The following is a 22,979-nucleotide window of genomic DNA, read 5'->3' as shown; positions in this document are numbered from 1 at the left end:
TTAAGAGTACCAAGCTGTGTGGAGGGATGAATATTTTGTTTCAATTTACTCCATTTGTGCTTTAATCTTTTTTTAATTTTTTTTTTTTTTTTAATTTTTTTAACTTCACAGGAGGAAGGGAGGAAGTAATTTAGATTGCAGACAAAAATGGTATTTGGGTAAATCCCTTCCTCCCACTTCATTTTTCCTGGGCTTATTTTAAACACCCCGAGCAGGGTGAGAAGCTGGGAAAGAAGTGGGGAGTAAAAAGAGCCTTTAGGATGTAAAGGCTGGTGCCTTCCTTCCTGAGCAGTGAAATTGGGTAATTGTGGTGCTTTGGCAGAGTCAGACAGGGGCTGGCAGCTGCTGCAGCTTTGGGCTGATCCCTTCAGGGTGCTGGGAGGGAGGATTTGGCATTGTCATGTCTGTCTGTGGGTGTCTGTCCGTGCTGTGCAACATCTCATGGGCTCCTTTTCCTGGGAGTGGAGCAAATCCATCCTGGAGGGAAAGAGATCAAGAGGTCCGTGTCCAAATGCTTTAGTGCTGCCCCTTTATGATGGCTGTGCCCACGGAGGGGTGTCGGCAGCAGGAGCTGCTGCCCTGTGCCGTGGGATCACTCTGCCTTTGGGTCCCAGCCCTCGGGAATCAGCCAGCAGTGGGGGCTGAGCAGTTCTAACAGTTAATTGTAATGCCATTGTGGCCTAAGCAGGACAAAACAGAAATAATCAGGCTTAAAACAAACAAAAAACCCCCAAAAGCAACACAGTGTTATTTTGGAATAAAAGCACATGTAGCTGAACTAATAGACGAGCAAGGACATGGATTTCTCCTAGGGCATCCTGCAGTCCTGTAGGGGAGAAGTGACCTTATTTGCATTTTTCTTGTTGAATTGCTGTTGGGATTTCTGCAGCACGGCAAGAGCAAATTCCTCCAGGAGAACATGGAAATATCACAGCACTAACGCAATATCCTCCAAGTAGCTTCCTGCTCCTCAAGCCCCTGCTGCCCCTCTGCCCTCCCACCACCCCCAGCCAGCAAGGACAGCCCTCAGCCTCTTCCTTTCCCTCTCATTTCCCTCTGCATTCCCAGAATTGCTGCTTCCCCCTTTTCCAGAACAATCTGGGACCTCCCTTCCCCGCCGTGCCCTCGCCGCGCGCTTCTCCCTAATGTCAGCACTTGGCGGTCGAAGCCTGTGATTCCAGACGCCTCTCTCAGGAGCATTTTCCATCCTAATCAGGTCCTCTAAATTGCTCAGGCTCTTCCCCAGCATGAAGTCCTGCTCCAATTTTGCGGGCGGATAATTAAATCCCGAGCCCAGGAGCGGCGTTGCAGCTGCGCCACGACTTCTCCTCCGCATCTTTCCCGCCCTTCCAGGGCAGCTGGGACAGGAGCTGTTGGAGCCACGGATCATCTGCCTGTGGAATATCCAGCACTGGGATGGCTCCAATGTCAGGGAGGTGCTGCAGCTCACACCCCAAAGCAGCAGCAAGGAGGAGCTGTCCAAACCATTCCAAAATCCGTTTTTTTATTTTTTCCTTCTCCCAGAGCTCGCTCTGCCATCTTCCCGCAGGAGAATTTAAGCAGCAGGACGCCAGGAAGGGCTATTAACTGTCACCCCTCAAGCTCCCTGTATAATGTATGCACATACTAATTACATCGTAGGAATAGCACGGATTAATTATACACATCACAAGTGGGAGAACAGCGGTTTTGGTATTTAAAGGGTATTTTTATAGAAATGACACATTTGGAACTTGGAAATAGCACAGACTGGGTTTGTCCAATGAAAGACTGCAAAATTCCGAATTTAATGTATAATATAACCTTTATTCTTTTTCCTCTAAACTCTTGGAAACTTACATAACAATCGTGCTTTAATTATGACACCGTTTATAGACATTTAAAATGCATCTTAATTTATAAATATTTTACATTTGGTCCATAGAACAGGTTGCAATTTACTAAATAATACTGTACTCTTTTAAACAGGCTCTGTATATATTTTTGAATATGTATATATTACATATATATTTTTTTTATATAGAGATAGATTTGCTTGGTGTTGGATATTTCCTTATTGCAAAAAGCATATATGATCATACAATAATCTTTCTTTTTCAGGGCAAGTACTACAAAAAAGATACAGCTATTCACAGTTTACACACAGTAGTTCTACAACACTAGCTTGTGCTATGTGATAACGTTTGTACAGCTTTTTGCTAAAGAGCAGGTCTGTCAAACATCTGTCATAATTGTTTACAATCAAACATTAAATACTGCATTTTTCTTAGAACAACATGGGACTCGGTTACATTAAACAATAAAGAGAAAGTTGGAGTTTTTTATCCTTAGTCTAATGAAATTCACAAGTATGATGTATCATATGTGATGCCTGTGTAGGATGTAGGGGTTCCTCTAAATCCCAAAGACTTAACAGGACGTTTGCATCTCAGCTATTGCCGTTTAGGATGGAGCTTAGATCTCGTAGTATTTTACATTTGACCTAGGTATGAAACAGTTTAGAACCTACCCGACATACTCTGAAGAGTTTAGGATGTAGTTTGAAATACATGTGTATTATATATATATATATTATTTCTACATAATGTGCTTGACATTCTGAGAATAATACCTTATTGCAAGAACATGTTTGTCACCTTCAGACGAGAACAACAAAAAACCCAACATTCACAGGTAACATGATTTTTTTTTTTTTTTCCACGTTGTAGTTCTACATAAATTGTGCTATCTAACATCGTACGGTGCACAAAAAAAAAAAGTTCTGCTGAAAAGCATGTTTTCATTGCACAGTTCTGTCACAGTCATTTACAATCAAACATCACCCTCCCAAAAAAACCCAAAAAAACCAACAAAAAAAAAAAAAAAAAAAAAAAAAAAAAAAAAAAAAAAAAAAAAAAAAGAAAAACCCAAAAAAACAACCCCCCCCCCAAAAAAAAAAAAAAAAAAAAAACAAAACCTCTGTGCCTGTCTTATAGCTGCCAAACGAGAAATGCCAACCAGGCTCCCACTGAATTCCCCACACAGGGAAAACTTCCAGGGGCTCTCTGGCCGTGTGGCAAACGCAGGACAGAGCCCAGAGCGGGATTGCATCGGGATCCAAGAGCTCTCAGCACCACCCAGCCCCTGGAAATGGGAACTCACTGCCCTCAAAGTGCTGACCACATGGAGTTTGGGGTTGGGAACTGGGGAACTTCTGTCCAATCGAGCCCTAAATTGGAACTCATGAGGAGAAGCTGAGATCTTTTAAACCGTTGTTTTCGTTTCTGTTTCAGTGGCAATGCAATAATAGTGGAGTGGTAACAGCATGACAAAAGCTCAGGGAATCTGAGCTTGAATGGCAAATACTTTGTGTTTTACTCCTGGGAATCTTTAGGAGCTCTTGGCTATCGCTTTGCTAAAAAAGTTAAAAGTCATACTCGTGCCTCTGCTAACATTGATTCACAAAGATATCTTCTTTTTATAAGAAGCAAGACATTTGTTTTTAAAGGAATTTATGACCTTGTTTGAAAGTCACCCTGAATGGCTGAGCACAGCCAGTGAGTTTGGCCTGGGCTGCTCTGCCACAGACAACTCAATTTTTGCACTAGAAATGTTTATAAAGGCTGTGCCTGCTGTTAATTGAAGGAAGAGCCTCTCCCCCCTCAAACAACCTCAGCTGGAACAAATTTTAAGGGCAGATTTTAGCACTGGAAATCACTTGTTTACAAAATACTCCGTTCTTTTTTTGTACAAAACAACTCCAAACTCAATTTTACCCCCGCAAAGTCAGAAATAACAGTCTTGGGATTCAGTGGTAAGAAATAGTGATCACCTACTAAAAATCAGCAGCACAAAACTTCAAATAGTCGTGCTAAAAGGTAGAATAAAAAGGTCTTGGCACATCAATTTACAAATTCCAAGGTATGCAACTACCATTGTGAAAGGATAAAAACATTAACAGTCTGTGGATTGCCGGAGAACACAAAAACACTGTCAAACATCTGAGCTCGGCTGGATCGAACCCATGGCGAATTCCCTCGGAGTGGAGATGACCTTGTTGCTTTTTTTCCTTTTTTTTCCTCTTTTTTTTTTCCTTTTTTTTTTTTTAATATGTAATTTTTTTAATTTTTTTTTATTTTTTTTTTTTTGCCACTAGAGGTAGGTAATTATATTCTCAGACGTGAATTTGTGGTCATATTCAACCATATTTTTTGTTTTTCTGGAGGAGGAGCGGTACTGGGACAGGAGAGGAGTTTAGATGTAGGCTTCTTTGTTGGCAGAGTTGCTCTGTTGGGCCTGGTCTGGCCCGTTCTCAGGGTGGGTGATGTCTTCACTTGGCTGAATCATCACTTGGATGCGCTGTTCAAAGGACAACAATAAATGTGAGGCAGCCAAAAAACCTCTTTCTAATCTCTCTCTCTCTTTTTTTTTTTTTTTTTTTTTTTTTTTTACATTTAAAGGCAATTCTTTACAGCTGCCTATCTGCCCAGGGAACAGCAGTGAGCCACTCCCATTAAACAGAATTCCAGCTCTGGCCTGAACGTGACAGGAGGAGCTGAAAAACAAATGCTGGATGCCAACAAGGAGCTTTCCCGGGGAAAAGAAATGAGGAGAGGCTCTGCTGTGAGCCCGGGGTCCAGCACTGGGGCTGCAGGGCTGGGCACCAGGGTGATGGGCATCTCTCCAGGAGAGCTGAGAGCTCCTCCAAGGATAAAACAGGTGGAACATGCATTTTAGAGTGTTTTATTCCTATCACGTCTTTCCTCATCTGTTTGTCCTCTGTTCCTTCAGCTTCTGTGCCCAGCTCACATTTATATCTCAAATCCCAGTTTGGCTCCTCAGAGCCATCATTTAATAATTCGTCAATGCTTTCAAAAAGGAGACCTTAATCCACAACAAGGCTGAGATGAGGAACTTTTACTGTGGTCTCACACTACCCTGCCCAAACAGCAGCTGCATTTTTGGGCAACATTTCTCCTTAGTTTTGCACCTAAAAGTTTCTATAAGACCAAGGGAAATCTATTCAAAATGTAGGAGAGCTAAGAACAGGCAGGGGAGAGGAAACAAAATAATAAAAACCCAGATTTTTTTTTCAGACTTCTTTGAAGCCTCACTGAGTCCTTCAAAATTTGCTGAAGACAAATATTTGGATCAAGATAAGCACATTTCATGAGGCATCACTCGTCAATTCTGCTTAAGATCACCCAGCCCTTTGCAAAGATGGCTCTGTCAGCTGATTTTAGAATATTCCAGAGGTTCTGACAAATTCTTTATGACAGTCTTTTGTTCCCTCAGTCGCAGAGTCTTTCAGTGCTTGGGCTGGAGAACTGGCTCTGATGTACAGGAGCTGGAGAGGCAAAACTCAGGATCCACCCAGATTAAATAAATGAGGTGTGGTGATCGTAGGTGCTTCCTGAACAGTGTGTGGGGCACTAACATGGTCAATATTTCCCAATCCTTTAGCAGCACACCTCTGAGGACCTCAGAACTGAAATAAAACCTGACTGAAATAAAACATAAAACCTGACTGACTGAAATAAAACATAAAACCTGACTGACTGAAATAAAACCTGACTGAAATAAAAACTGACCGAAAAAAACCCCACCTTTAATTCTCTTCTATGAGAAGTGTTACCTCCTTTTAAAAAATGGGATGAGCAACCAGGGAGAGGCTGAGAGCTATGAGAAAAAAGCCCCTAATGTTCTTCATGAAGTGACTGCTCACAGAAATCCTGTAAATTAAAGCTAAAGAGAAGTGGTCCCAAGATATTCCATGTCCTCCCTCCCAGCTGCAGCAGAGCAGGGCAGGTGTGACCCAGAGGAGGAGAAATGCAGGAGCTCAAGCCTTGGGGGCCATCAGGGAGATGCAGAACAGGGTCACTAAGTATGAAAACCCAGAGTTGTGTGGATTAGTCTCTGATTTTGATTCCAGCTCCCCAGAGCATCCCCTGCCTTGATCCACAGCCGCGTGTCTGGTGTTAATCAGGACAAATTTCCATATCCTGCAAAGTGCTCCTCTGTTTTCTAGGTGTGAGGAGCTGGGGTGCCAAATGTCTGCAGCTGCCAGAGCAGAGATAAGGACCTTGTGGAACGTGAAGAATTGTGTTCAGCAATAGATGGCTCAGACACTCCCTTGTCTTTCCGTTGGTGCTTTTTGTGGGATTTTTAGCTCAAAGCTAAATTACTGAGGGGGAAATGGATGGCAGAAAAAAGTGATCAGCAACCTTTGCTTGCACAGGTGCCAAGGGGGTCAGGACAGGCAGACTTATGTGATATTTCTGGGTCTGAGAGATTTCAGCCTCCTGGCAGCTGCTGACTTATTTCCAAGGAAAAAAAATCTCGAGAAAGTTTCTTCTCAAAACAATCTTGGCAAACAACTCTCCTTTCTCAAAACAATCTTTCTCCAGGTGGTGTTTTGCTGTTTCTCTGGTTTAACCCATCGGATCAGAGAGGTGTTGTTCCTATTCACCAACCATGTTCAGTCTCTATCAGAACACCTTATACAAGGCAGTAAAAATTAAAAAATAAAGTCTGCTTTTTCTATGCTCTTTGCCTTCTGAAATATTTGGAGTCTTTCGTGTCCTACAGTGACACTTACCTGTTTTAGGGAGCCTTTCAGGGTTAGGAACATGTATGCCATGTAGCCAGGGATCAGCACCATAGAGGACAGGGCCATGAACCAGCCAACCCCCTGGCCCCACTTTGGGAACACGTAACTCCCCATGGTCAGCGGGGTCATCTGCACTGCACTGAAGAGGAACACTCCCTGCAAAAACAGAAGGGGAGGGTTTGGGGTGAGATTCCCAGAGTGTTCTGGCTTCAGGAGTTTTTTCTGGAGCTTCCCAAGATGCCCCTTACCCAAATGAGTGTTTCAGGTTAAGACTGTATTTTCACACATAAACCTGCACCCCAGATAATCCAGGTGTGCTGCTGGTGCCAGTAAAATCCTTGGATAACCTGCACAGAACCAGAGGGAAGGGGGCTGCTGGGGGAAACAGGGATCCTGGGAATACCTGTGGATGTGTACATGGTGCCATTGAACAGCAGCCCTCACACCTTGCTTTTGGGATGTTCTCCATTGATGCCCTGCACACATGGCATTCCATAGGCTGTTCTCAGGAAAAATTCCTGGCCTGGCCAGTCTCAAACGTCTAAACCAGCCAGGAAAAGCTGCTAAAGTGAACCAGGAGAGAGGGAGGCTGGCTCTGATCCCAGGCTGAGGCCTTGTGAGGGACAGAATCCCAGAGGAGGATGCAGAGGCAGATTTTTTTTCCCTGCTCTGAGCTGGGCTGGGCAGGACATTCTGCTGAGGACTTGACAAATCTGGCAAGTTTTACAGTATTTGTCATCTTCCTCCTGTGCCACTAAAATAAAATGTATTTCATAGGCCTTCCTGAACTCTTGTTTTTACAAATGAAATGAAATCTGCCTTGATCTGGGAAGGGATGACTCGAGGAACCTTCAGCCTGAACACATTTCTGTGTGTCTTTAGTGCTCCTCACTTGCTTTTCTCTGGTTAAATGCTGGCTCTTGTGTAATAGTGGCTGTGTGATCAGCTTGTTACATTGCATCTGGGTTCAGTGTATGGGCAGCAAATTTACATTTCTTTGCCTGTTACTTCAAAAGGTACTGAATGGGATTAACTGGGTAAAGTTTAGAATCAGGAAAAGGCTGTCCTGTGGTTTCCAGGACAGGTTCCTTGCAGAGTTTGCCAGGAAACCCACAGCAATGTAGTGTAAAATGATTAATATATACCACAGAATCCCATGAGAGAGGAACATAAGTTCAGAACCCTGCTCTGTCACCAGAAGTGCCTGTGGAAGAATTCAGTTTACGGAATGTTAGAATTTTTGTGTATGTGGAAAATGTAGTTTTTAGATGGCTAAATTCTATTTTAGAATACCAAAAAGAAAAAAATGCCAAAATTTGTTCCTTACAGTTTTCTAACTCTGCCAACCAACCTCTTGAGGTCTAATAAAATTTTTGGCTTCCCCTTTTGGGGCACAAGCTTCCTCTAATAACACTGCTTTTTGCTTATTGCCTTCAACAGGATTGCTCAAATCCTTAAAAAAGAAGCGAGGGCAGAACTAATATGATCCTGGGGGGTGTGGAAATGACAAGGCTGCAGCACCCGGGCAACCTCATTTACATCCTTTCAACCAGAGAATAAAAGTTTGTTCCTTACTGCCACAATGATAGGAGTAAAAAAGGACCAGCAGAGTTTCCACCAGATGCAGGGTCTGTATCCCACCATCTCTTGGATGTTGTCATAAAATCTATTAACACCTGGATTCAGAAATAAGAAACAGCACAGAAACACATCAGGTAATGGAGCTGACTGGAAGCCCAGTGGTCCTGAGAGATATTGTCATAAATTATTATTATATTTGGAAGCCCCACAAAGATCTCAAGATAACTTTTCCTCTGTCTGGATGGGGGAAAAATGTGTGCAGGCTCAGCAGCACGAAAAATCACCTGTTCTCATTCTTTCACATCATAATTTATTCAATAAAGACCAGCAAACTTATTCCCATGCAAAATGAGGAAATTGTACCTGGCAAGGCCAGATGCAAGAAACCCCCTTGACTGATTTCAACTCTAGGTCATAACAGAATGAGAAATTCAGGGTGTATTTTACAATTATAAAACCCCCCAACCCATCCCAGCATTAACCAGCTTCAGTGCACACCATGTATGGGCAGGAGTGGGGCTGAAATCAGAGTCCCTCCTGCTGCTGCTCTCCAGCAGCTTCCCAAAGTTCTGTTTGTCACATATTTATGGCTTTGGTTTCTTCATGGTCAGAGCCTGGAGCTGATAATTCCAAGGTGTGGTTCAAGCCCTGTATGGACCATCCACTTAAGCTCCTTGTTGGGTCCTTTCCAGCTCAGAATATTCTGTGATTTCTGGGATTATTTTGGGATACTTTTCCATGTGCTGGGTTCACCAGCAGTGCCTCTCCCCCGTTAAATGCTGTTCCATCCCCTCAGGCCCTCAGGCCCACTAAAATCCAGCAGGAATTCTCCAGTTTTCCAGCTCTGGAGCAGCTGGAGTGCCTGGGTGATGATGGGAGCAGCTCCTCAGAACAGCTGACACAGCCCAGAGGTCAAAAATCCTTGGTGACAAAATCCCACAGAGCCATTAATCCTTCCAGAGACTGCCAGCCCAGGCTCCTGGATATTTCAAGGTGATTATTCCCTAACTGACTGCAGGACCCTGGAGTGAGAGAATTCCTGCAAAAATGAAATATTACAAATCCCAAGAGCCCTGAGGCAATATGTACCCAACACCTCTGAAGATCCAGTCTTTCCAAGGGAGTGGGACAGGAAAAGAGATGAAATACCACCTTTTAAATATTCCTGGAACACTTCACAGCTCTCAGGCCTCTAGGTAAGGTGTTTAAAAGGCAGCAGCACCTTCCACAAAGCCAGCTTTGAATTATATCCACAGAAACCAAGGGCACTTTCAGTTCCACCCCCAGCACATGCAGGTTCAACCACAGATCAGAGGGTGAATTATCCTGGGGGTGAGTAAAGCTCAGGGGAAAAGTACAACCAGGCTGTTTACCATAGCACCAGGATATCGAGATGCACTCAAAGAATACAAGGAACAAGAGACTCATTCCACTGGCAGAGTAGTAGTCAAAAAGCTTAAACACATAGATGCCACCCTGGAATAGAAAAGGAAGTATTAATAACAGAGCAAGGCCTCCAGCTTCGAAATGTAAGATATAAATGTGGATAGGTTAGGGGCCTATTAGTGTCAATTAAACAGGTTAAATTCTTTTAAGGCTTGAAGTCAGTCCTGGCAAAATTGAGATTGCTGCTGTTTAGACTGAAGAGTTTAATTTCACTTTTTGCTCTTTGCTTGATAATTTAATCATAATTTAATCATTTCCCTCAAATAATTTGCAAAGTCAACATCTCCAGCTGCCACTTTTTGGACTACAAGAGTGTGGAGATGTGCATTTTTCTGTCTCCTGAGGCCTGCAGGAGACATCCAGGTGATGACTTTTTGGGGCTACCTAAACCACAAGCCAGACAGAATTAAGGGAATAAAAAGCTGTTCTGTTTATTGAAGGGCCTTCAGGGACATTTAGGGCAGACAAAGCCCCCCAGGGGCTGCACCCAAAAATGGACAACAGCTCACAGGTTTCACACTTTGATCAGTTTGGTCCATTTGCACATTGGGGGTTCATCTTCCAATTCCAGCTCCAGGTTGGGCTTAATGACTTCATTAAGTCATTGAGCCCAAGTTTGCTGCCCCCAAGTCACTTTTGTTCCCATCTCTGGGGCCTGAGGCAGTGAGGGGTCCTTGATTGCCAGGCCTGGAGAGGAATTGTTGTGTCTGCCCAGAATGGGGAAGCAGCAGCTCACACTGTGTGTGGAGTTTAGAGCTCTACACTAAAGAACTGCAGGAGTACAAATAATAATAATAATAAATATATATATATCTAAAAGCTGAAATCCTAATATAAAACAAATAACCCTAATATAAATAAATAAAATATAAATTAAAAAATATCAAAGCTAAAACCCTAAGGCATCACAGGGACCACAGAACGTTCTACACTTAAACCACCATAAACCCTGAGTAGCGTCAATCCCTGACACTTCAGTGTCCGGCAGTGATTCCTGGCTGGACTGGGGAAGGGACAATGCTGATGCTGATGCAGATGCCCCAAGCCAGCAGTACCTGAGTGATGTTGGACAGCCCTATCACGTAGGACACGATGCACACCACGGCGATGAAGAGCTCGCGGCGGTTGCGCAGCAGTTTGGGGAACTCGTCCACCAGGGCTGTGATGAATCCTTCCACGGTGCAGAACTGCAAGGGACAGGGCACACAAAACAAACACAGGCTGTTGGAACCCTGGGAGATGAGAGTTTCAGACAAACACTGCATTGGCCATGGAAAAGGCTCCCAAAATTGAGTGACAGCACTGGGATTGTGGGGGTGGAGTTTGGATAGAAGTGTGTGATATCACAGGGGGAAAAACTCAGAGTTTAAGGGTTTAGAATACAGTAATATATATATAAAGCAAGATGGAGGATTTAGGGCAGAGGCCAGTCCTTCTTCGTCACCTTGTTCTTCATGGTTTGGGTAGGATTTTGTAATTGGATAGAAAAATCTTCATTGCGGCCATGGGTGGTTGGTTATTGGGTTAAAAGTAAAATTAATACAAGTGTCATCTCATAATTGGACAACTTATGCTTAAAATACCTTGGAAAGAGTTAGAGACAGAGGCATTTTTCACTTTGTTAGCCAGAGCTCACAGCTTGAGAGACTGTGCTATAGATAAGAATTAACAAACATCTGAGTCCAAACACAAACTGTGACTCTTGAGCATTTAATCCTGGCTCTAACACAAGAAAGAAGATAAAAACCTACAACAGTCCAGAGCCCTGCTATGGCTGGGTGGAATTTTGGGGAGCAGTTTGTAATTGGACCCTTCTCTGGCCCTGAGGCTGCAGCCATCCAAGGAGAAGTGAAAATTCACTTGACGGCAGTGGAGGCTCTGCTCCTGAATATCCCTGTTTCTGTCTAAAGAGATCTGTGCAAAAAGATTTCCAGCTCAAGGAACACTCGAAATTCTAAGCTATGAACTGTTGCTTTCGCTCTGTGAACAGGAGCTGCTCTTTTTTTTGTAATAAAGATGATAAACCTACAGTTGAGGGTTTTGGGCCTTCAATCCCACAAAATAAACTTGTTTTTTGTGTGATTTACTCACATACAAGAAAGGCAACACACAGAGAAAGTCTAACCAGACTGGTGCTTTGTGCAGAAGATTAAAGATTCTCATATGATTTTCATATGTAATAAATCAAATATTCTTTGTGTCCCCAGGAAACATTTTTGTTGAGGCCTCCAAATGGGAACCATGGCCACACTCCAGGATCCTTCTCTGTGTGTATATTCAGATAAATTTTATCATGATGATGGCTGAAATAGTGAAAACCAGGAGGTGAATAAAGTTTTATTAATTTTCAGCAGAGCAAGTAGAATTCAACCAATGGTTACAGCTCCTGTAAATTGCAGTGTCTGAAGTGTTTCAATGACAGACAGAAAATGCAGAAAGCATGACAGCCTGTAGATATATATTCTTTTTAATAATATTAGACCACCTTCCTCAGCTGTTAGTTGCCTAGAGACAAGTGCTTTCAAGAATATTTTTGACCCAATTAATTTCACAGCAGTTTCCCCCCTAGACTGAGCAATGGGTTTTAATGTCAAGCCTGAAGCTCCCTGAAAAAACAAAGAAATAAAAAGTGTAAATTTTTAACTTTCTTTCATCTCCCGGGATAAAATGCCCTCTTGATTTTTTTTTTTATGTTCACAGGCTGAAGGCAGCTTGGATTTATGGAAAATGAGGGATTTTCTCTCCTGAAAGGCTGGTGCAGTGCTAAGGCAGTAAATCCCATATTCCCTTACATGCTGGGAGGGCTGCTCTGCCAGCTGCAGCTGTCTGCAAGTGAATTAACACATCTGCCTAGGATTGGTTTTATAAAAATGATCCAACAGTTCAGCAGCCAGGGGAGACTTCCCTGACCAAGTCCTCCAAGTGTTTATTCTTTGTAAAATGAGGCAGGGTGCTCTCCTGAGTGCTGCCACTGGGGTTGTTTTCTGTAGTAAAATTAGCACTGATTAACAAAAGGTTTTGTTGGGTGTAGTTATTTCTAAAGGGTTTTCTCTTGTGCTGTGTGCTTTTTTATTTATGTCACAATCAATATTTCTAATGATTCCATGTCCTAATTATTTAATAGTTTAATCTAGATGGAGAATAGCTTGGATTTGCAAAACCCTTCCTCATTCATTTCCAGCTGTCAGACACCACCCAGAGCTTAGGTAAGGCCTGAACCAATAAATCTGTGGTCCTTTCCCTTGGGAAGTGATTTCAGAACACATCAAAACACAGAATACCCTCCGTAACCATCCCATTGCCCAATGAATTAACTCCAGATGTTAAAATGAAATGTGTGCTCCAGTGGTGAGTCCTGGAGCTGCCTTTTAGAGATCCCTGTGGCTTCTAAATCCTGTAAAACATATCCCAGTGTCTCCTACACAGCTGAACGTTGAACAGGCATTTTTAATATTGTGATTTAACAGGGGCTATTTCAAAGGTAAGCTCCTTTTTGCCTGCAGAATAAATTTTCTGTCCATTTTTCATGGGCTTCCAACAGTTCATAAAAGAGCAGAAGTGTTTAAGTGTCAGTTCTTCACTCAGTCTCTCCTCAGTGCCTCCCATTCTTTACCTGATTATTCCAGGGACCATCCTGCTCCACCTCCAGGAGCACAGAGAGAGCCCAACCTCATCCCCCCCACTGGCAGAAAAATCTGTGGTTTTATTTTGTTTTCAGCCCAGTTTTACCTGACTGTCAATGCCAAGCATGAGCAGCATGGAGAAGAAGAGTATTGCCCACAGAGGGGAGATGGGCAACTGTGTCACTGCCTCTGGGTAAGCCAGAAATGCCAGTCCAGGGCCTGCAGGGAGAAACAGGAGACAAAATATCACTGGGCAGGGCTGGGCTGGGGATTCTCTGCTTTTTTTGCCTCTGGATGCAGCCCCTGAGCAGAAATTTCAGCTGTTCAGTGTTTGCTGGTCATGGGGGCACTGCAAGGATCTGGTTTTGAAAAATGAACCAGCCAAAAGCAAAAAAAAAAAAAAAAAAACCCAAAACCCCAAATTCCCCCCAGATCCAACCAACCAGAATACTGAATGCAGTTCAAAGCTGCTCCTGAGAGACCCCCTGGCACAGCCAAGGCAGGACTGTTATCCTTGGCTGGGGTCACATCTTCAGGCACAGCTCAGCTCTCTCTCCCCTCAAGCAGTTTTTGGCAGCTGCAATCTCCTGCTTTGCACCGTCCAGAAGAGAAACAGAGACAGCTCAGAAATGGAGAAGACACTTTCCAGCATTACCAGTATTCCCATCTGCTGTTCCATTCCACTCACTCTCTCAAAATACACTATTTTAATAAACTCTGTAGCTGTGGACAACCAAACTTTTTAGCTTTTCTTCTTGCTAACTGAGTGTTGGAAGGAGACTATAAGTTCCTTTTTAAAAGGAGTTTTCTTTGTTCTCATGGCATAGCTGGGTGTCAGGAAATTTAATAAAGATAAAAATAAAGCTCGTGTGCTTCACCTAAGGAGTGTCTCTGATTTTTCAGTTTCCATTAAAAGTCTGTCAGCGACAAGTGCTTGGTCACAGCTCCCAGACCAGTGGAGCAAGGGTGGCATCAACACCTGGATTGTCAAAGCCTAATGAGGATTTTGAAGCAATTAATTGCTAACAAGAGCAGATATGATTGGAAAGCAGCTCAGAAAGCATTCCAAATAGCCGTGCTAAAAGCAAAATAAACTTCAGATAAATATGCTCATTTTGCTCTCTTTTGCACTCCACAGAAATGCAGCTACACCTTTTAATAATATTATTTGTTTTACAAGGCTGTATATAAAAGATGGCAAAACAACCTCTCATGGTGGTAAAATCTGGCACCAGACTCTCACCTTACTAGGAGAAATAGAATTCTTAAATAAAGGGTCAATTTTTCAAAAAATCCTTTGCAATTAGTGGTCATGGGCATCTTTCAGAGGTCTGTTATCAAATGTACTTAATATGATGTAAAAATATTGTTGTGTTTGCAGGTGTAGCCTTTATATAACTCAATCTGTGTCAAAGACATAAATCCAAAAAGCTTATTTCACACACCACTGCCTTTCCAGAGCAGCTTTTAATAACAGTGCCTGCCATCATCATTTTGCACCTAATCTCTTTGTATGTGTAATTTATTGAAGATTATTTTTAGGGCTTAAATTCTCTCCTTTTCTAACTGAGGAGATGTTTCAGTGGGTTTGTGTTTGCTAATGCAGCCATCCAGATTTTGTCCACCAGTGAGTTCCAACCAAGCTTTGAGTTATGAGATCCCTCCCTGTGGCCAGAACTGCTAAGTGAGTATCTGGTGCACCAGCTGGGTTAGGGCAGCCATCTGCTCTGCTGCTTTCAGCTTTTTCAGCTGGAAGACAGACAAGAAATAACTGCAAAGAGAGACAGGAGCCTCCCATGGACATCTCCCTGCCCTAAATAAAATGTCATTCATGATACAGTCACATGAAATAGGTGTAGGACTGGACAGGTGAGAAATGGATCTGCCTTAAAGGGCTTAACCTCAAGAAATGAGAAAAGGGATTAAAATCCAACTGAATTGGAAAATATTTGATTAGAACCACCCCATAATGACCAGCATTCCTCCTGCTCTGCCTGCAGTGGGTTGGGACAACCCTTTTCCTCATGCCATCAGGGCACTGAGGGGACAGGGAGCTGAAGAGCTGTGAGGAGGGACTTGGAGCAGCTGCAGGAACAACCTACAAGCAAAGAACAAAACTGATGCACAGCTTAGAGGAAAAGACATCGGGTACCTGATGCAGCAACATCTGCAATTGGCCTCTTTGTGACATTGGCCATGAATCCCACAATGGAGAAGATGACAAAGCCAGCAAACATGCTCGTGCATGAGTTTATGCAGCACACTATGATGGAATCCCTGAAACAAAGGGAAGCAGCTGTAAGCAGCAGGGAAAGCAAATGTTCATCCTTTTTGGTTTTGTTTTTGGTTTTGGTTTTTTTTTGGTGGGTTTTGTTTGTTTGTTTGTTTGTTTGTCCTTTCCTTTTGGAAAGATTTCATGATTTAGGATTTCATGATTTAGGATTTCACAGTTTGAGTTCCACCTCATGCTGGGGAGGTCTCTCCCATTGGTGTAAACACAGTTACACCTCTCACCCCCAGCCAGACAGAACAGTTAATATTCAACACTAAACTTTATTTCAATTATCTGAACACAGAGACAGAACTCAGCTCCAGCTGAGACAGGCAAGTGCCACTGCAATATGTGCAGTCATCTGCTTACCTGTAAACATTATTGTGGAAAGGGTTGTAACTCCCAAGGGCAATCAGTGAACCAAGACCCAAACCGTAGGAGAAGAAAATCTGTGTGGCAGCATCCAGCCAAACCTGATTGCAGGAAACAATTTTTTAAAAAATCTGTTTCTGCACTTGAGGAGCAGGTCATATGTCTGAAAGGGGAACAGTGACGAGTGAAACTTTTGTTTACCAGGAAGGAATATTTACCTCAGAGTCTGAAAGCTTACTGAAGTTGGGAGTTATATAGAATAAAATGCCTTCTTTTGCTCCAGGCAGTGTTACACCACGGAAGAACAAGATAAGCAGCATAACATAGGGATAAGTAGCAGAGAAATATACCACCTGATGTGAAGAAACAAGACAGTGTAAGTGTGAGAGGAAGAATGATCAAAGATATTTGCTCCCTGAAAATACTCTAGCAGCAACTGGGGATGGCTCTTTGAATTGAGGCATTTCTGAATGAAAAAGCTTGGGAAGTGCCTACAGCAAAATGCCCTGAAATCCAGCTCTAAAGGCAGGTGGCTGTTGCCTATTTTTCTGCAAAGAGAACAGAGTGGACTAGGGTATTTTCACACTTCTTTTTGGAATTTAACACAGGGAAGTCCCAAAAGCACAAGGATCACGGCACCAGGATCCTGCTGGTAAAACATCTGGCAGTTTATCTCTCCCACACTCTCCTCCTCTATCTTACAGGCTCCTGTTTCTTGGCTTTTCAGAGGTGCTATAAAAAACCCTTTCTGAAGCCAGACTCAGCCCTCTTTTTGCCTTCTTTGTGCTTTGGGGACAGGACAAAGGAAATAATTTGCTCTGAGCTCAGCTAAGCCCTGTTCAACACGCAGTTCAGTGTGGGTCATGGTTATAACCTCCTGCCAAAAGCCAACAACCCATTCCTTCAGTGTGAATAAATCCCGTCCTCTGCACCAGACCTGAGGTCTTCTAACCCAACCTTTCAGCTGACACCAAACCCCATTGCTGTGGCTTTTCATTTCCCTAGGATTTCTTCCAACAGGGAAAGGCACAAGCCAATGTCAGATGTTACTGCCCCTTTTATTCAGAAAAGTCTCTCAATAATATAATTTCCTTTAACTGATTAGTAAATCCTAATTTCTGCTCACAGCCAGGCAGACCCCAAGAAGTACAGCATGAAATCTTGTGGAAGGACCTCAAATATTTCTCATTCTCATGAGGGAAGGTAAGAGCAGCTCTTCCCAACACCTCCTTACATCTCCAGGTCCAGCAAGAGCTGTGCAATGAATGCACAATTCTTGCTAAAACCAAACCACTCCATCCTCACTCCATTGCTGTGCACACCAGCTGGAATATTCATCCCAGGAACAAGCACGAATAATGTGAGCTGATTTTATACCTGGCCAAGCCAGGAGGCCTGTAAGTGAAGCATCTGAGGCTGTGGTCTGACTCAGCTACAGAGGAGCCAGCTCTTTCTAAAACACAGGGCTGTACCAATCCAAGAAAACACAAACACCTCACAGAGCTCTGACAGCCAAACTGCCCCCAATGCCTCTTACCTCAAGAACTCTCAGAATATTTGAGCAAAACGGGCATTTTTTTAAACTGAAAAGTATTCACAGTACTTTTTAATCTTACCTTTCCAGTCCAGCCTACCCCCTTCCAGATACAAAAATAGACCAGAATCCAGGCAATAGCCAGGGTGATTGCCAGTGGCCATCGGATCTGCCCGGGCTTTTCCAAACCGTCCGTCATTTGGTGCATGTTGCGCCTGGAACAAACCAACAGGATGGGGCTTTTGGCAAAGGATTCAGGAGATAAAAGGGGAAGGACAACAAGGTGATCCCTGAACGTGCATGGCAAGGAGGGAGGGAAATGCTGAGCTTACTCCCAGAACTCCACCACGGCGCTTGTCATGTTGGTGGTGTTGGCCAAGGTGTAGTTGGAGAAGCAGCGGTCGGTGTTCCAGGGGTTCTCACAGTGTTTCCAGGGAAGGGTCTGGTGGAGGAAGAGAACAAATGACCTGGAGTCAAACACTTTTAAAGCAAGGATTGCCTCAAGTGTCTCTTCCTTTGCTAGAACTGACAGCTGAGTGTAGAGCTAAAGCACCTGGAGCTCTGCAGACATTGATCTCCCTGGGGTGAAAAGTTATTTAAATTCCTATCAGTTGTGGAAGGTCAGTGTGGAAATATTCCTTCTTCTCTTTAACACAGCAGCCCAAACTCCCTGCATTCAGTACTCTCACCATGAGGGTACATTGAAGCAGCAGCAAGGACCTCCTGGAGGTCCTGGTACCTCTTGTTGGACAAGAGATGGTAAAGTTATGATGGTTATTGATCAGAGATTTTCATTTTCCCCTCAGGTCAGGGGATAATTAGAAACAGATAAAATTTCTATTTATTACACGTGTGTTCTGCATATGTCCATCCCACCTTTCAGAAGCTCTCAGGTGCAGAACCTGTTTCTCATGGCATCCATTAGAACGAGCCTCATTTACATATAATTTACATATAATTTCCAGATTCTTCTGATGGCAATTGTTGGGAAATCCTCTCACAGAATGGTTGTATCAGGGCACTGTGTGCTTTATACACAAGGATAAGAGGCTTCAAGGGAATGAGAAGTCAATATTCATTTAACATGGCCCACAAGAAACACTTCCAGACTCTGCCTGACCTTTCACATCAATAACAATTCTGAGGACAACAAAGCAGAAATGGGCATGTCACTCCTAGACAGTAATTAATGCAAATTTGGTTAAGGCAAAATTCTTTAAAGCCAAGAACAAGGAAGCATGAGCAAAATTTAGAGAAGAGACAATTGAACAATGATGCATTAATTATATAGAACTTATGTAAGAATGCTTCCTCAGATGGCCAAACCCCACAAATCAGACAAGACTTACTCAGCTGATGAATCACCCTTGAGGGGGAAAAAAAGGCAGCTAAAAATAAAGTAAACAGGAAAGAAAACAAAGCAAAAAATAACAACAATGAATGGAAGTTCAGAGCTAATCAAATCACAGACCTTCCATTCCATGGGGGTTTCTTTAATAAACCCCTCCATCATTAAACCACGTTGCAATGATACTATTTCCCAAAGAACCCATGTTCGTGTGGCTGCTGCTGAAGAAATAAAATAATTAGTTGTACACTAGAATTTTTCTTGGGCGAGTGACTGGCCTGTAAACTCAGTTTTCTGCTCTAAATTTCTTGTGGAGAAAAAAAATAAAATTAAAGGGGTTTTTACAAAATAGGGGTTTTTTCCCAGTAAGAATGGATTATCCTACAGATTACTGTGCATGCTGTGTTAACCTCACACATTTACACTGAGGCAGATTAGTGATGTATTCATATTTTACTTGGCTTTACATCCAAGAAAAAATTCCCCATCCCCTCTGACACACACTTACAGTGGTGAAGGAATTGTACAGGTAGTATATGGCCCACGAGATAATCACAATGTAGTAAATATTTAGCCAAAAGGACAGGACTGCAGCAGCCAGTCCCACACCTGTAAGGAAAACAAAGAGAAATAAATAAAGGGAACTTTCAGCTGAAGAGCTGCAGTTCAGGGCAAACACATCACACGGGGCAGGCACCACTTGGGCAATGTTGCAGAAGTGAGAATTTCAGGAGTGCCATTACAGAGGTCATTACAGAGGTCATTATTTGGGGGATGGCTCAGCCATCCATGAATTCACTGCCAGCCTTCAGCTCTCTCTGTGGTGCAGTCCCTGCTGCTGCTGCTGCTGAGAGTTCCCTGGCATGTTTTACTCCCAGAAAAAAGAGCTAAATCAGCTCATTCTCTAGAACAGCAGCACCACAGGACCTGGTGGCAGATGCACACACAGTGAGAACATGTTCCAGGGCACTCAGGACATGGACCAGAGTGCCTGGTGCTCAGCACAGGGCTGAATAAAGAAATGTTGGGGTTCCACCACGAGGATGTCTTCTGCTCCACATGGACACTCCAGGGGTGCTCTAAACAATTCAGGACAGCTGCTCCACCACCCTGAGCAGCAGGAAGTGCTCACAATAATCAGGAAAATGCAGAGCAAGGTTGTACCAACTCCTACCAACAGCAGCGACTCGAGCAAAAACACTTCTCTGTGAGGAACAATTTCATCTCTCTGCGTTTTCCCGACGCAAAATCTCCCAGAGCAAAATCCAATCTCAACAAACTTTCAGCTCCCCCTGTGCTAATTGTCAGTCCTACTGGGTGAGGTAATTTGTAACACCACGTGCAGCTCTGCTGGGCCAGAACTCAGCTCAGGAGGGAATATCAAAGGATTTGGGATTAGAAGGGTGAAAACCATCATTTGAGAGGTTTGTGGGTCTGTGCAGAATCAGGATTAAACTCCTGGGGTTCTTGCAATCAAACCTCAAACTCAAAGTGTGGAGTGAGTTTGTCTTAAGGAATTCAGCATGAAATTGCCAGAAGTGTCTGGCTTTTGAATTTCAATCTAAAAGAACAGGTGCTGCCAATCTCTGTGAGCTCAGAAAAAATTACCCAAGTTCACCAAATTGCTGTGAACAGTTCCAAACCTGCTCAGACAACTGCTGCTGGATATGCTATTTTTAACACTTTTTCTGCATTCCTACAAGAAACCCCAAGAGTTTTTGAAGTTCAGATATAAGTTTGTTGTGATTCTAATGCCTTAATCTTGCTATTTTTAATGGAGAACAAAAAATATAGCTCGGCATGTTTCAAAATCATCAGTTACACCTCAGAAAATCAGTGTTTTCTTCTAGAAAACTCATGGTTTAAATAGAAATGAAAGGCACCAAGAAACATCCTTGCCCTTGCACTTTGGGAAACTTCTGCCATTTGGAAAGAAATTAGAAATAATTGAGAAATGAGAAATAATCCATACTGTACCTTTGAACATTGGAGCAAGCTTCCACACTCCAAGGCCTCCTATAGATGTATACTGACCAAGAGAACACTCCAAAAGGAACAGTGGCACTCCAGCAAAAATTAAAGTAAGGAAATAGGGAATCAGGAATGCACCTTAAAAGAAATTTAAAAAAAAAAAAAAAAAAAAAAAGTCAGTTACAGTGGGGAAAAACACAACTGAATTCCAGTTTCCATCCCTGTTGTATGTGAAAAGAAGCCCACAGGGTTTTTTTCCTCTCAGATGTAACTTTTCAAAAATGTTAGTGGAAATCACACGTGCACTTCTGAACCAGCACCTCAAGAGGTGAAAATAAAGGGAAAAACGTAACTGCCCATTGTTAAAATGTTTTCTGTTGAAGTAAAAAGCTGAAATCCAAAAGCCTTTGGGTTTTGTTGACTTCACCTCTCACGGAGAGCACAAAGGCTTTAACCAGCCCTGGCTGCTTTCCAATCTTTTATGGGGAGCTCAGAGTCAGCTAAAAACTCCATGAAATCCTCTCAAAACTCAGCCCAAAAGAGAGGGATCTGCAGGGTTGGGTGGAGGGAAATGTGCTTTTGTTCTGCTCTGATACTTTATGGTCTTTTAAGTGCAGCTGGCAGCTAAGAGTTAGAATAAACTTCAGGGCAGAGCTCAAAGCAGAGCTCCACACTCCAAAATGGCTCTGAACCTCCTGGAAAAGTGGAAAGCAATAAAATCCAAAACCCCCAAAAAACAAGCCAAAACAACAACAGAACCCAAAACTCCCCCAAAAAAACCAAACAAAAAACCCAACAAACAAAAAACCACACCAAAAAACCCCACACCCCAAAATACCACAGCACACAACCAAACAACCAAAAACCCAAAACAAAACCAACCCCCCCAAAAAGCCCCCAAATCCCCCACAACAAACAAACAAAAAACAAAAACCCCAAACCAAATCAACAACAAAATGCAAAAAGTCCAAAGCAGAAACCAAAATAAACCCCAAAAGACCCCACAGCAAAAAAAACCACCTAAACCCCAAACCAACACAACCTGAAAGACACAAAACAAAAAAACTCAAAAACCCCCACAGAAAACAAACAAAAAGCAAAAAAACCGCCCCAGTCCTCCCAATAAACCAAACCAACCAGCCCACAAAAAAACCCCAATAAAACAACAACACCAAAAAAACCTCAAAAGAAATTCTTCAACCCCCCCTCAAAATACCAACAAAAAAATCCCCAACCAAAACCAACTATATGTATGAAAAATCTGTTAAGACCAGGTTTTGATTTGTTGGTAATTTGATGGTAATTTGGTCGTTTGACGGTAATTTGGTAATTTGATCCTAACACACAAACACGGCCAACGTACCTCCACCGTTCTTGCCACACAGGTAGGGAAACCTCCACACATTCCCTAAGCCAATGGCATAACCTACACAGGACATAAGAAAGTCAAATTTCCCTTTCCAAGTGTCTCGGTCTGGAAGGTCCGTCTTCTTCTTCTGCACTTTTACTACCAAGGTTTTGGGCTTGTCATTGGTGATGGAGGCATCGACCTCGGTGGAGATCTGTCCGTCCGCCACTTTGGTGCCGTTGGTGGCCATGTCTCTGGGCTTGGCTGGCGAGGCTCTGGCGGCAGCCGGGCGGGAGATTTCAGCACCAGTCCACGTGGACAGCAGCTTTGCGGCTCGTGGCGATCCACCCGGGAGCGACGGCGAGGGCAGGGACAGCCGGGACAGCCAGGACAGCCGGGACAGCCGGGAGAGCCAGGACACGGAGCCTCACCGCCTTCCGCTGCCACCTGCGCGACACGGGGACACCTCTGACACGCCCGTGGACAGCCCAGGCCTCATGGAAGGGCTGGGGTTTGTTCTGGACTCAACAGGAAGCAGGGGAGAATCCTCACAAAACAAGCTCTAAGATTACAGTTTTTCATTTATGAAGAATTAAAAAAAGAATAATCAAGGACTAGTGGTTGCCACCATTAATAACAGATTTAGATTGTTTGCCATTAATGCAAAACCATCCCCAAGACCCATTTATTTTTTTTTTCTATAGATCTCCTGTGAGTCTACAGAAAGGATTAAAAAAAAAAAAAAATCAAGGACTAGCGATTGCCACCGTTAATAGTGGATTTAGATTGTTCACTATTAATGCAAAACCAAGACCCACTTAATATTTTTATTTCCTTATTATTATTTATCTCGTTATTATTATTATCCTTATTATTATTTCCAAGACCCAGGAAA

General features: G+C 43.1%; 1 protein-coding gene across 2 annotated transcripts; it reads right to left on the bottom strand.

Annotated features, from left to right (window-relative positions):
- Positions 1-2,016: 2,016 nt before the first annotated feature.
- Positions 2,017-22,334, bottom strand: SLC6A1 (solute carrier family 6 member 1; the record flags this gene model as incomplete). Of its 2 annotated transcripts, XM_083869138.1 has the most annotated exons (15): positions 2,017-4,338; positions 6,578-6,745; positions 8,165-8,265; positions 9,544-9,646; positions 10,672-10,803; positions 13,346-13,458; positions 15,392-15,516; positions 15,881-15,984; positions 16,102-16,236; positions 17,500-17,632; positions 17,750-17,859; positions 19,274-19,374; positions 20,743-20,874; positions 22,100-22,162; positions 22,248-22,252. In XM_083869138.1, 13 exons carry the CDS (start codon positions 20,750-20,752, stop codon positions 4,234-4,236), a joined length of 1,440 nt encoding a protein of 479 aa, XP_083725264.1. In that variant the 3' UTR covers positions 2,017-4,233. The 2 variants fall into 2 exon arrangements, with proteins under 2 accessions (XP_083725264.1, XP_083725263.1); XM_083869137.1 differs by having other exon boundaries at positions 22,100-22,334.
- Between the last annotated feature and the right edge of the window lie 645 nt (positions 22,335-22,979).

The sequence above is a fragment of the Zosterops lateralis genome (assembly GCF_965231275.1).
Source record: "Zosterops lateralis genome assembly, chromosome: 11".
Lineage (NCBI taxonomy): Eukaryota > Metazoa > Chordata > Aves > Passeriformes > Zosteropidae > Zosterops > Zosterops lateralis.
Note: the sequence above shows the minus strand (reverse complement) of the source record. Positions and strands in the feature narration are given on the sequence as shown.